The 15,224-nt window shown below is 36.7% G+C and overlaps 1 protein-coding gene across 1 annotated transcript in view; it reads right to left on the minus strand.

The window, feature by feature from the left end:
• HTT (huntingtin) overlaps positions 1–15,224 on the minus strand; it is a 196,843-nt gene that overhangs the window by 22,751 nt on the left and 158,868 nt on the right. The window contains exon 59 of the mRNA XM_044681771.1: positions 9,828–9,910. Coding sequence (XP_044537706.1) covers positions 9,828–9,910 — 83 coding nt within the window. The remainder of the gene's footprint in view (positions 1–9,827; positions 9,911–15,224) is intronic.

Genomic DNA, 15,224 nt, shown 5'->3' on the forward strand with positions numbered 1-15,224 from the left:
GGTGAAAAATACTGGCTTCTTAGTTCCTGCCTCATTCCTATGTTCTTCAAATACAAGAAGCTACCAAGAGGGGAGTAAGGGAAGAGAAGAAACACAGTTGTCTAAGCCTTGTAATTAGTGCCAGAGATCTTTTTGATTTCTGCTCTACTCTACATCTAAACAGTAATTTTCAGGGAGAAATCAGCTGAGTAGAAGACAAATAAGAGGTTAAGTAATCTTGAATAACCTGTTCCAAATCCCTGGCTTTTAGGTACATACAAGTGAAGAGGCATGAATATATTCTATCCTTCACAAAGATAGACCTCTGCCTTCACAGTTCTAGCATGGCTTCTTGTGGATTACCTGCATTCTAACAGCAGTGTGAAGTTCAAGACTGAAGAGTATGGAAAAAGCAACTGGGACTTGCTCTCTAATTCTTAAATGGAAAGAAAATTCAGGTCACCTAATCTAACCTCCAATCCCAATGCAAGAAATGTTATAGTCATCCATTCTCTGGGTAAACCTATCAGGGGCAATACCAGATAACACTACATGCCTCACTTCTGAATTGAAATCATTTTCACATAAGGAATTATATGCATTAACTACAGGACAGTTGTCATCCTTGGAATCCTGAAGTCTAGCAAGAGCCAGAACTACCTGAATCCTCACATTTGGAATTTTATCTTTCACTCTAATAACCATGGCTTCATTAAATTTACCAACAAATCATCATTAATCTAGGCATTTTCTGGCATACTTCCCACTGTTTATTTATAAAGTGATGCACTCTAAATCTAACTGCATTACTATTTGCTTCATGAGACTCCAAGAGAAAAGTTAATAAATTAAAAGGGAACTTTCTTCATCTTCCTCATCATCTTCTTTCTCTGACTGGTGAAATGAAGTAAAAAATATAGTCAAGAAATCTATTATTTGTTCCACAGTAGATTTCTGTTTATATATTATTATGACATATTTAAGGTAGTGAATGAATTCTTTTTTAAAAAAATGTTTTATCTTCTATCATGCTATAGGTTAGGTTCAAGGCTGCCACCAGCTTGGTGTGGTTCTGGTGGGGCAGCTGGGCCAGTTGAAAGGCCTCTTTAATCTGTGGTAATTTCTTCTCCATCCCCATGATGGCAATCCTGGAGCCCAAGCTCCCGTCGGTCTCCACCCTCCCTCTTGACCACTAGCCAGATGGTCACAAAGTGGGACATGGGAACTGCTGAGCCACTGTTCTCTGGGTGTCCCTATCAGGGACAAAGACCTTACTAATTAATTACAATTAATTTAAAATACTAAATGTCAGAAAAATCATTATAATAAGCTGAGATCTCCTTTGTTCTATTCTCTAGAGTTGAAGAGAATAAATTTGATTCTTCCTTCTATATAACACTAATAGCTGATGATCAGGAAGGAGTTTGCTTGATAGCAGCAAGGAGGAAGTGAAAGTATTCAATCTTCCCTCCCTAAGAGGACTCTTGGGGCAAAGATGTTTTAGCCTACACACCATCTGATGGGTCAGAGAATACTAAAAGGGTGCAGCCCAGAGCCATTCTCCCTCTCTCCTTAATCACCTTTGGCATAATATCCTGGTGCTTCTGGGGCTGTGCCTATTTATAGTCACCTTAGAATTTCTATGCCAATGTGGCCTCTTGCATGTCTGGAGAACTAAACCAGACAAACTGGATTTTACTAGCTCACAACTGACCACCCAAGCCTTAGCAACCATGAAGGAATCACTGAACTAGTGATGTCTAATCAGGTGAGCCACTGCACACTCACTGCATCTTCTCTGCCTCTTTCATCCCTCACTGGACCCCTGTCCCTAACCATTGAGTTCAAATTCTGTCTCAGACACTTACTAGCTGTGTGATCCTGGCAAGTCACTTAAACTCTCTTGTGTTTCAGTAGAACCCCTATGTCATAGCTTAGAATGAGGCTCAGAATTAGCATATTAATTACTCTGCAAACCTTAAAACACTATATATATATGCTAGTTACTATTACTGTTATTATTCTTTTCTAATTACAGGTGATTGTGTTGGCATTCATGGAAGGAATTTCTTTGTTGGCTCCATCACATCTGGATCAATGTGAGCTTGCAGTTTATGAAACTGCTATACTTTTTTTTCATACAAGTCCCTTTTAGATTAGCACGAACAAGTTTGTACTTATAAAATTAAAATCTAAACTTGAGACCAAAGCATTGCCATTAACACTGAGAAATTCATCCTGCTCATTTTAACCTTTTACATTTTTTTAAAAAATCTTGATTCTTTTATCCAGGGTATTAAGCAGAATTACAAGCAATGGGTGAAAGCTGCAAAGAACAAGTTAGGCTAATCATCTCCCAACATACTGTACAATTTTTAAAAAAATTATTAATCTGAATCTTGAATTAATCTTTAATTTTATACTCCATATTTTCCCATTTTTACCCTCAAGAATTTCAAGCCACAGTCTCAAATGTTTTGATGAATTCAAAATATCTGAGTCTATGCAATTCAGTTTATTAATGTAGCAAATCTATTAGGAAAGGATTTGTAATTTAGCATGATTTGGCATTTATAACTCCAAGCTGACTCCATTGCTTTCTTTGCCAAATTCTCAAAAGATATTTTTCTAAGGATTTGTTGGACAGTTTTGCCAAAGGGTAATATTCTCACAAGTGTAGAGTTTCTAGAATCTGTGTGCACGTGTGTGTGTTTGTGTTTACACAATTTAAGTGTTTATTGATCTTCTGACCAAGCTTCTGTTCTCTTTGATTTCTAAAAATTACTCACAGTAAATCTGTACTAAAATTGATTCTTTTCATATACTCTGGAATGTAATGTAGGCTCCTTTATCTTTGATGGTACCACTGCAGTACCTCTCATATCAGTTCCATTCTTTAGCCCCAATGTGACCTCACTTCTAATCACTTGAGCAACTAAAATACTATAATCAAATGTTTTCATCATTAATAAAAGTGAAGCCACCCCCTCTGAGGTTACAAAGTTTCTTAATACACTATACTAAGAAGCAGAAATGGCTCAAAAGAAATCACACAGGAAGAACACTTGGACAGGGCTATGAAGACCCAAAACAAGTTCATTTCTGAAGGGAGGCAATTTTTTTTTTAAACCCTTGTACTTCGGTGTATTGTCTCATAGGTGGAAGATTGGTAAGGGTGGGCAATGGGGGTCAAGTGACTTGCCCAGGGTCACACAGCTGGGATGTGGCTGAGGCCGGGTTTGAACCTAGGACCTCCTGTCTCTAGGCCTGACTCTCACTCCACTGAGCTACCCAGCTGCCCCCTGGGAGGCAATTTTGATGCTATTAATGGACTGACCTGCAAGAAATCTGAAAAAGGAGAAGAAATCTTTATCTTCAAAAACTAAGTAGCATTTACAGGGCAGAAGAGTAGTAAGCGATAGGCAACTGGGATTAAGTGACTTGCCCTGAATCACACAGCCAGGAAGTGACTGACAGCATATATGAATCCAGGACTTCCTATCTCCAGTTTTCACTCTCTAAATAAATGCTTTTTTAACTAGAGTATCCTTACCTCAAGTGAGAGGTACAAACACTGAAACTTCATTAAGGTAGTGCAAGTTTTTAAAAAAAAATAATGCAATTTATATTTTCCAAGAATAAGGTACTATTTTCACAAGGCAAAATGTTAAATGTTAGAGAAATTTCTCTACAAAAATCATATTAAGTTACAATGGATATTATAAATCTTGCAGTCTCCAAATGGGTAGGGAAAGACTGAGGGAAAGAAGACAATTTGGAATAAAAAAAAGAATTAAAAAGTAAAAAATAAAAATCATGCTAAATTGTTAAGAAAACTCAGAAACAGTTGTTTTAAAAAGTTCTTAAACAAATGATGAAAATAATCAGATATTTTTACGAATATTGCTTTTGTACAAATAAAATCAGTGAGGCTGAGATAAGAAATTTTTGTCTGGGGTAAAAATCTTTGTTTCAAATAAAGGATAAGTGCCTGATGTCCAAGATACTGAGGGATTTAACACAGGTCTATAAAATCAAGATCCTCTGCTAAAAGAGTAAGTGCTCGAAAGAATTTAATAAGTCTTTCTTAGAAGAACTATCAATTGTGCACTTATGTGAAAGACTACTCCAAGTCAATGATAATAAAATGTAAATCAAAGCAACTCCACCCCTGTCAAATTGGGAAAGAGGACAAAATATGGAAATGGTTGCTATTAGAAGGGTTTGTGGGAAGGCAGGAACATTCATAAATAGAAAGCACAATGATTTTTTTTTTTTGCAAATACAAAGTGAAACATGATTTAAAAAACCCCTTTGCTTCAATAAAATAGAAGGCATATTAAAAAGTAGAGTGTTATACGATTAAAACTCCAAATTGCAATCACTCTGAAAACTGACTTGCAATTATGCTGAAGAAATAACTATAATATCTAAACACTCTGACCCATATTTGCCATGGTAGGCATACAAGCCAGAAAGGTCAAAGACAGAAATACCCTATGTACCTCAAAATATTCATTTATGGTTGCACTTTTTGTGATAGCAAAGAACCAGAAACAAAGATGTCTATTAACTGAGGAATGGCTAATCACATTGTAGTATACAACTATAATGGAATATTACTGTACTATGAAATGACAACTATAACAAAATTCAGAGACTCTTGGGAAGACTAACATCAACTAATATAGAATGAAGTAAACAGAACCAGAAAGAAATACACGATGACTATAATAATGCAAATGGAAACAAAAAAATCAAATAAACAAAGGAAACAAAAAGAAAATGTCATTTAGTTGTAATGACCAAAAAGATTGGTTCTGAAGAAGAATTGAGAAAAATACTTCCTTCTCTCCTTTGCAGAGGTGAGGCACTATAGGTATTATAGTCTAACATAAGTGATGTGCTGGAGGTGGGGGAAGGTTCTCCTCTTCCTTTTTTTAAATTCTTTGTTACAAGGGATGCTTTATTAGGGGGAGAAGGAGGAGAGATATAAATACTTGAAAGTGATATGAAAACAATATATGTCAATATATTTTTTAAAATTACACTAAGTTAAACTGGCATAGGACTAACACTGAATCCATTTTTCCCAGATTCCTCAATAACTCAATATTCCAGAAGGCCAGAAGAATAATTTTCTTTAAATCACCATGATTTTATGAGTATGGGGTTTTCCCTTTAGGGACAATCTTTTCCCTTACTATAGGATACAACTCTCCTGAGTCTTTAACCAAAAAGAATGTGTCATTTTGTAGTTAATCATTTAGAGATTAGCTACTCTAGATTGGCTCTTGTACAACAGTGAAAGATCAGTGCAAGTTTGCAGTTGAGCCTGTTCGGAAAGCTTTCCGTTTTGGCTGACCTTACCAGTCTGTTCTCTGCTAGCACACAAGCATCAAGAACTCAAATTCATAAGAAAGCTTTTTCATTAGAAACTTTAATTCACCATACACTTTAAAAAAACACCCAAAAGCTGCATTCATTATTGTGTGTTTTATCACATCCTTACTCTGAGATCTATTTCAAGTCTGAATTCCTTTGCCTCTTCCATCTTTCTAAGTTATTATCCCACTCCAGTCTCCTCTCCAGCCTCATTTTATGCCATTCCATATTAGCAAAGCTCTGTTGTGTTCAGGCTGGTCTCAAAAATGTACGTTTCCTTCTTTCCTTCCTCCACTTTTACAAGTACATAATTATTGTCCAAGCATAAATTCATTCGGGGCTTAGTCAGCAAGAACTCATGACTTTCTATAATAATACTAGGTAATAGAGGCTAGAAGGTTTGGTGGAAGCTGATGCTGGGTTAACCATCAACAACATAAATGGCAGATCAAGAGGGAAAGGAAGCCTAAGGATAAGGAGAAGGCATGATTGAAATTGTAGGACACTGGCCCCATCGGAATAGAGAAATAAGACCAATTAGGAGTTAAAGAACTAGGAAAATAGGAACAGGTTAGGTACTAGAAGTCAGGATAAAAATTTAAAAGTTCAAAAGGAATAAGTCAAACTATAATAGGAGAAAGTAGTCAGAAGCACATTTCAGAGTTCATACACATCTGATTAATGATGATGGATACAAAACATGGTTGTACTGATGGATCAGTCAGCTGATGAATATTGATTAAGCACCTACTATGTGTCAGGCACTGTGCTTTGTGCTGAGGCTACAAAGAGAGGCCAAAGACAGTAGAGGAACATACAAACCAATGAGGCAGACAACATGCAAACACCTATGAGCAAACAAGTTATAGACAAGATAAATAGGAAAATAATCCAGAGGGAAGGCACTAACATAAAAAGAGATCAGGAAAGGCTTCCAAAAGAAGCTAAGATTTTAGCTGGGACTTGAAGGAAGTCAAGCAGCAGATGAAGAGGAAGAATTCCAAACCTAAGAAACCCCATGACTTAGCCAATGACTAAGCAAAAAAAATCTTCAAGTCTAGAACCCTTTAGGTTCTGCTAGTTTCAATATAACATAAACAATATATAGCTGAAAATTGACCTTGAAGATAGGAAGATCCAAGTTTATAGCTCCCCTCTGACATACTGGAGCAAGAGAAAAGACATCACACTGTAATCATTGGTTCTCTTCCAAAATAAAGGACAAACTACAATAATGGCTATGTGATCTTGGGGAAGTCACTTAGTTCTGGTACTCTCTGAAGCCCTCCAATCCTATGGGTTGTAAAGGAAGTGCTGCCCTACATAGATGGAGTAAATTTCTTACTCTAGGAGTTTCATGAACTAAGGAAATCATAGGCTAATTTCTATCCCTATGGCAATTTAAATAAAATCCTTTTCTTACACCTTCTAAATTTTAAAAATAAAAGTGCTTAATAATTTAATTAATATTCAAGATGATAACTATTTATTGATGTGATGTCAGTCATAATTTTGTGATGTCTAAGGTCCCTTCCAACTCTTGATTCTAAGATCTTATTAACTCTTAAGCCAATTGCCAATTAATGACTATATAAACAACCTCTAGCAGGAGAATCAAATGATATGCCCTGTAAATTTGTTTCCAGACTCTCATCCAAAAATATATCCATAGGTCAAATGAATATTCCAGGTCCAAAGGCAAAGTTTTCATCATTGGTTAGAAGGAAAACACTAAGCCAGAAATTTTAGTTTAAATTTGGAACCTGAAGGGATTTAAAGATGAACCAACAAATTCAACCTCATTTTAACATTTTTAAATTTTTATTGATTGTATCTTCTGTGTTTTATACCATGGGTGATTCCTAATTTAACTAGCTCACCGTTATTTCCAAAAGAATGCACTCTTAAAGAAAAGACGATAAACACAACCACTGCACAAAGCAATTTCATCTGTCAGTGTATGTAACGTTTGGCATCTGTAATCTGAATTGCCAATCCCTACTTACTCTGGAGGGAAACAAGTCTCATGTTAGAGATGAAGAAACTGAATTCCAACTAGGATAGATGATTTGCTTAAGAACATACAGCATTTAAAGTGCCCAACCAAAACTATTACCCAAGAATCTCAAGTTTGAGTCCAGTGCTGTGTGAGAATTTAATATCAGTCTGAACCTCTATTCTCTTGAGATTTCAATTTAACCCCATCCTCTGACTGAAATAAGAACAAGACTTGAGGTTTATCTGTATAAGGGAGAATGCATTGTCACTCTGAGAGGATGCCAGAAGTCTCATAGCTCCCCGACACCCAAAAGACACTTGCCTCTTGTCCCATGTGACTCCTGGTATCCTCTTAACTGGACTGAAGTTAAGTCTGGCAAATCAGAGAGACTCAAAAAAGGGACATCATGGAAAGATTTAATTTAGGTTTGGGAAGGAAATGGGTCTCTTTTGCCCAGAACCACGGAGAGAGGAGGTGGCTAAGAGAGGACACTGGCTCTCTTTTTGGTCCCAGAACCACAGTGAGAGGAGGCAAGTATGATGGCAAGCCCAGGAATGTAGCTAGGAGAATGTGAGCTCAGGAAACTGCTGGCTACATGAGGAGGCTTCTTGCAATAGGAACAGCTGGCCACATGTGGCCACTGCCCTTTCTTTCTCTGACCCACTCTTTTAATTTATTTAATACATAATTATAAATTAAGATAATCTCCAGAGAATTTTAATCTTAATAGCTGTCTGACTGTAATGCTATTGTAGCAAAAAAGCACTGTTTAAAAAACGACCAAATTTTTAACTGTTACAAGTTATCTGTTGAAATATTAATAAACCCCAAAATATAACTAATTCAAAAATCAATTAGGATTTAAATTAAAGGTCAACAACAAACATTTACTAGAGCCTCTGATGTGCAGGACAACAGCAGTCTCCACTCTAATCCCTATACTTGTCGCTGTTTCTAGACCTCTGTTGATTTCTCTTCCACCAATCACTATATTCTTTTCTTTCTCCCAGCTCCAGTTACACACCATCAGGTTTAAAAAAAACACAACAACAACAACAACAACAACAAAACATCAATGAATTTATAGGACTTCAAGCTGTGATATGGCAGTCAAGAGTTAATGAGACTTTCAGGAACCAAAGAAGAGTAATACTAACCCCAATCCCTTCTATGATGGATGAACCTCCCCTGGAGGACTGAGGGCATTTCTACATGGCAGTTTACAAAGGATGTGGAGAACACACTGCACTCATCTGTCATCTAGAGAACAGTAGGAATGGTGGAAGGGTTAAAAACTATAAAAAGGATGCAGACTTTAGAAGCTATGTTACTTGGAATTCTGGGGGTTTCATTTAAAAGTAATTGACAAACTTCCTGTGGACACTTTGAAATTACATTTTCCATAATCCAATGGGTTTCCGGTTTTGGGCGTGGTGACGTCTCCAATGTACAGCACAGCTTAAAATTCAGAGGTCTGGCTTGAGATGAGCTCTTTGGCTACGTAAGGATGATGGGGGGAAAGTACGGACCGGTGGCATTTTTTTGAAATAGTCAGGTGTGGTCTTATATTTTCTACCAACATGGCCATGGTAATTAAATTATTACTTTTCCTCATAATATCAGCCTTTATAATTTTTAAACGTTACAAAGCCAGCTTGTGGTTATTTAACAACATTCAACAAAAGATTGAACTTAACTAAACATTCCAAGGTGGAAAATCAAGGATGGGGATTTAGGAGAGAAGGGAATTATTGGCAGATATCTTAAGTAGAAGTTGCATTTGGCAACCTACAGGCTTAAAGGACAGAATACCAGATGGTGTCATTTCTAGGAAGGAAATTTTAGCACAGTTAAAGGAAGAGTCTTGTAAAAATTCAGGTTTACTAAAGGGAGAATGGGCTACACTTATGTAGATGTTAGATGATCCTCTTCGGAGACACTACAAAGGGAATTCCTACATCAGACTGAGGACTATGCCCCTTACAGCTCTGGGAATCTATGGGAAAATACTTTGAAAAAGAGATTAAAGGCTTACTCAAAAACAAATTTGTTTGATCAAGAATTCAGTTTTTAAAAAGACATAAATTTCTGTGCTTAATCAAATATATTGTCTTAACTTCTAGGTTAAAAGAGATGCTTATTCAGAAACTAAAGTTTGATGACAGACAACACAGGATATAGTCATAGTTACTTACAGCTCAATAACACAGTAGAAAGCATGCTGGAGCACTTACGAACTAATCTTAAGCAAATCACTTAACTGATGTCTGCCCCAGTTTCCTTAATCATAAAATGAGAATGATCATACTATCACCTACTTCTCAGGTAGGTTGTGAGGATCAAATGACATCACATATATACAGTGTTTTGCAAATGTTAAAGTGCTTTAAAAATGCCAGCTATCATTATAATTAGAGAGAAAAGCAAAAGAAAACTGCTGAATTTATGGTAGATGTCAACTAACCTGTCCTAGGTTATAACTCATGTTCCCCATTTCTCGTTCAGTATTGATCTGTAGCAGAAGTTTTTCATGGCTGATAAGGGCACCTAAAAAAATAATAATTTCATTATCTTTCTCTAACTTTTCTGCAGAAACATAACAGATTCAACTTGAAATAACATTTCAATATAATTATTCATATGTATCAATCACAGACATTTAAAATTTTGAATTCATAATACATTGTTATGTAGTTCCTCTCTTTTCTTTTTTTAAAATTAATTAATTAAGAGTGTTTTTCCATGATTACATGATTCAAGTTCTTCCCCTCCTTCCCCCCCCTCCAGGGGACAAGCAATTCCACTGGGTTATACATATATCATTGTTCAAAACCTAATTTTATATTATTCATATTTGCAATAGAATGATCTTTTAATAGCAAAACCCCAATCTTATACCCATCGAACTCTGTAATGGATCATATGTTTTTCTCCTGCTCCCATAGTTCTTTCTCTGGATGTGGAGAGCTTCTTTCTCATAAATTCCTCTGGATTGTCCTGGAACATTGCATTGCTGCTAGTAGAAAAGTCCATTACAATGTTTGACTGTGCTATAATGTATCAGTCTCTGTGTACAATGTTCTTCTGGCTCTGCTTCTTTTGCTCTGCATCAATTCCTGGAGGTCTCTCCAGTTCACATGGAATTCCTCCAGTTCATTATTCCTTCCTACCTCCTCTCTTTTCTGGGAAGAGTATGTAAATAGTATATTTGATGAATCTGAATCCTTAGAGATCTTTAATAACCATCAGGTTATGAGAGAAATGGGGCCAGGAGATGGGGAATATGAAGAAAAGCAACAATGACTTATTAGCCTACTCACTCCTTGGATGCTCAAAGGATACTTGTTTCCCTAATTAGCAATGAATAGGAAAGTTGTTCACAGCGATTTTGGTTAACATAGTCTAGCCTATCTTTTTTCAACTATATCTGACTTTCTAAAGAGTATTAAAGATCAGTCCTTTAGGCTCTGATACTCATCCTCAGCTTTACTGTTTCTTGTCTTGCAATACAAAGCCAGGATATATGGATCCAAAGCCACCTCTGTCCACCCCACCCAGCTCATCGTCACCATTTTGCATATCCAAAACCAGCTTATTCAGAAGAAATTTAATATGTAGCAACAAGTCATCTGTGTTGTTTAGACTGTGTTATTTAGAACTTTTGGGGGTTCCATTTAGAGGTATTTGGGGCTCATTTTGAGCTTTTAAATGACAAACTTCCTGTGGACATTTGGGAGACTTTAAGACTACATTTTCCATGGTCCAATGGGTTTCTGGTTTTGGACGTGGTGACATCTCCAATGTAAAGTGCGGCTTAAATTCCAAGGTGGGGCTTGAGACGCTCTCTTTGGCTACGTAGTAAAGATGGGAGAAGGTACAGACTGGTGGGCAGTTTGAATGGATCTTAGCCAGGCATGTGGTCTTATATATTTTTACTAACATGGCCATGGTAATTAAAATATTACTTTTCCTCTTAATATCAGCCTTTACTATTTTTTTTAACATTTATTAATAATCATTTTTAACATGGTTACATGATTCATGCTCCTACTTTCCCCTTCACCCCCCGCACTCCGCCCACCCATGGCCAATGCACATTTCCACTGGTTTTGTCATGTGTCCTTGATCAAGACCTATTTCCAAATTGTTGGTGGTTGCATTGGTGTGGTAGTTTCGAGTCCACACCCTCAATCATGTCCACCCCAACCCGTGCGTTCAAGCAGTTGTTTTTCTTATATGTTTCCTCTCCTGCAGTCCTTCCTCTGAATGTGGGTAGCATCTTTACCATAAATCCCTCAGAGCTGTCCTGGGTCATTGCATTGTTGCTGGTACAGAAGCCCATTACATTTGATTTTACCATAGTATATCAGTCTCTGTGTACAATGTTCTTCTGGCTCTGCTCCTTTCGCTCTGCATCAGATCCCGGAGGTCTCTCCAGTTCGCCTGGAACTTCTCCAGTTTGTTATTCCTTTTAGCACAATAGTATTCCATCACCCGCATATACCACAGTTTGTTCAGCCATTCCCCAATTGAAGGACATCCCCTCCTTTTCCAGTTTGTTGCCACCACAAAAAGCGCAGCTATAAATATTTTCGTACAAGTCTGTTTATCTATGATCTCTTTGGGGTACAAACCCAGCAATGGTATGGCTGGATCAAAGGGCAGGCATTCTTTTATAGCCCTTTGAGCATGATTCCAAATTGCCAGCCAGAATGGCTGGATCAGTTCACAGCTCCACCAGCAATGCATTAATGTCCCAATTTTGCCACATCCCCTCCAACATTCATTACTCTCCCCTTCTTTGATTTTAGCCAATCTGCTAGGTGTGAGGTGATACCTCAGAGTTATTTTGATTTCCATTTCTCTAATTATTAGAGATTTGGAACACTTTCTCATGTACTTATTGATACTTTTGATTTCTTTACCTGAAAATTGCCTATTCATGTCTCTTGCCCATTTATCAATTGGGGAATGGCTTGATTTTTTATACAATTGCTTTAACTCCTTGTATATTTGAGTAATTAGACCCCTGTCAGAGTTTTTCGTTATAAAGATTTTTTCCCAATTTGTTGTTTCCCTCCTGATTTTGACTACATTGTTTTTGTTTGTACAAAAGCTTTTTAGTTTCATATAATCAAAACCATTTAATTTACATTTTGTAATTTTCTCTAACTCTTTCTTGGTTTTAAAGTCTTTCCTTTCCCAGAGATCTGACAAGTATACTATTTTGTGTTCACTTAACTTATTTATAGTTTCCCTCTTTATATTCAAGTTGTTCACCCATTCTGAATTTATCTTGGTGTAGGGTGTGAGATGTTGATCTAGACCTAATCTCTCCCATATTGTTTTCCAAATTTCCCAACAGTTTTTGTCAAATAGTGGATTCATGTCCCAAAAGTTGGGCTCTTTGGGTTTATCATACACTGTCTTGCTGATGTCATTTACCCCAAGTCTATTCCATTGATCCTCCTCTCTGTCTCTTAGCCAGTACCACACTGTTTTGATGACTGCTGCTTTATAGTATAGTTTAATATCTGATACTGCTAGGCCCCCTTCCTTCACATTTTATTTTCATTATTTCCCTTGATATTCTTGATCTTTTGTTATTCCAAATGAAATTTGTTATAGTTTTTTCTAATTCAGTAAAGAAGTTTTTTGGTAGCTTGATAGGTATGGCACTAAATAGGTAAATTAATTTGGGTAGAATTATCACTTTTATTATGTTAGCTCGACCTACCCATGAGCAGCCTTTACTATTTTTAAATTTGATACAACCGAGTAAATCTTATGGTACTTTTCTTCAGTTACCTTTTAACGAATTAGCAGACCAGTTAGTGGTGTTCTAAAGTGTTTTCTACTCTTATGTCTTCTTTGATAGTGCCACAGAATGGCAAGACATATCCTGTCTGCAGGCCCTCTATTTTTAGGCTCTAAGACAGACCTTTGGGGCTTCTACAAAAACACTACCTTTTGAAAGAATATTTGCTTCAACAAAGCCATCCACTCAAGCATATCTCTAAAGTTATAGGTCTAAAAATCATAAGGGATAGTGAGAAAGGCATGAGAGCTAGAGGAGAAGACCTGGTACTACTACTAGCTTTGTTGCTTACTATTCATTTGCTGCAGAGAAAATCCATTCACCCTTCATACCTACTTTATCTATAAAATGTTCTAGATGATTTTAAGATCCCTTCTAGCTCTAAACCCTAATATAATAGACTCCTAAAAGATCAATCAGGACCAAAGACTTCAGAGGTACAAAAGATAACAGAAATATATTCATCTCCATTTTTTGACCACAGTTCTCTGTTTTGGATATCATTTGAAGGAGGTACTTTGTGTCTTTAAAGTTTCAAGGATTTTGGCATTAAATAGACTATTGCTACCTTTGTGTGTTTTCTTTTTTTCCTTCTGCAATTGTAAAATCAGAGAAATGATCAATGATAACCTATCTTACAAGAATGCTGTAAAATAACACGCTGTGAACTTTCATTATGAAAATGTAATTACTGTAATACTATTTCTGAGTTACTTCAAATTAACAAAGCTTTTAAACACACATTTTGTGTTCAAGGGGGTGCATATGTCATGGTAACTAGTCAGGAAAATACTTTTTTTTAGGTCAAGTGAAAAACCAAAGGTGGGTGGCATGTTTAGTAGTCAAGAAGATTGATCCATGAAGTATGAATAAGGATGTGGGCCTCCTAGACAGGTATCTATCCCATTAAAAGCAAAAAAACTGTACATATATGTGTATGTATTATGAATACACATACATCTGTGTATACACTGTGAGATTCATATTGCAGAGAGGGGTTGAAGCTGTAGAGAGGGGTTCAGGCTACATCATGGAATTCCACAGTGCCCCTCAGACTTCTAAGAGAGGGGGCAGTTAAAGGCAGTTGGAGCCCTAGGATAAGAAGGCAGGTCACCTGGCATGCTGGTCTTGAGTCCTGGGTTTTGGTCTTTGAGGCCTGTGTGTAATAGGTAGAAAGGTGACAGGAGTTGCTTCAGCCCCTACAGCTTGTTGTTCTATGAGGTTATTGTCCATGGCCTTTTGTTTACTTTCTCCCTCCTTCTTTGGCAAAACTATTCCCTCTATGATCTCTAGCTGCATGATGGTTCGTGCATCTAGCTCCTTGCCTTCCCTAATTTGTTTGTTTATTTCAATAAGAGTCTTCATTTGTTCAATCAATTTTTCTAAAGCTGGGTTCATCACTTCTGCCTCTCCAGATGTAAAATTCAAAATCTTTCCTAATATCATTAAGGCCCCATAAAATGTCACTGTCATGGCCATCCCTGATGGAACATAGGCCAGAGCTTCACCCAGGAGTATGGTCGGCCACTGACACAAATCATAGACCCTAATAACCTCCATAAAGAACTGAGGGTTTGTCACCAGCCATAGTGCTGAACATGCCTTCCATAAACCATACAACAGTACTATAGAGCATCCTAGAGTAACAATCACTCTATTAACAAAGGATTGGTGAAGCTTGATGTTTTTGAAGCTAGACAAATCTATCCCATTAAAAGCAAAAAACTGTACATCTTTGTGTATGTATTACGAATACACATACATCTATGTATACACATACTACATAGATATACTCTGTATATTTTATGTGTGTGTGTTACAAGTATATTATTAATATGTATATACAGATATAAATCCAACTCTCAACATGCACAAATGATATCCCAAAGTTTTAAACACTGTACTAAGATTTTTGGAACACCTTGTTGAAGGCCAATGTGTCTGTGTATTCCCTATTTAAGCTACAGCAATCTGCTTGATGATATAGATTTAAAAGATAAACAAATCCTTGGTTAATGTGTTGGAGGACATTACTACTGAATA

The sequence above is a fragment of the Gracilinanus agilis genome, chromosome 6 (genome assembly GCF_016433145.1).
Source record: "Gracilinanus agilis isolate LMUSP501 chromosome 6, AgileGrace, whole genome shotgun sequence".
Lineage (NCBI taxonomy): Eukaryota > Metazoa > Chordata > Mammalia > Didelphimorphia > Didelphidae > Gracilinanus > Gracilinanus agilis.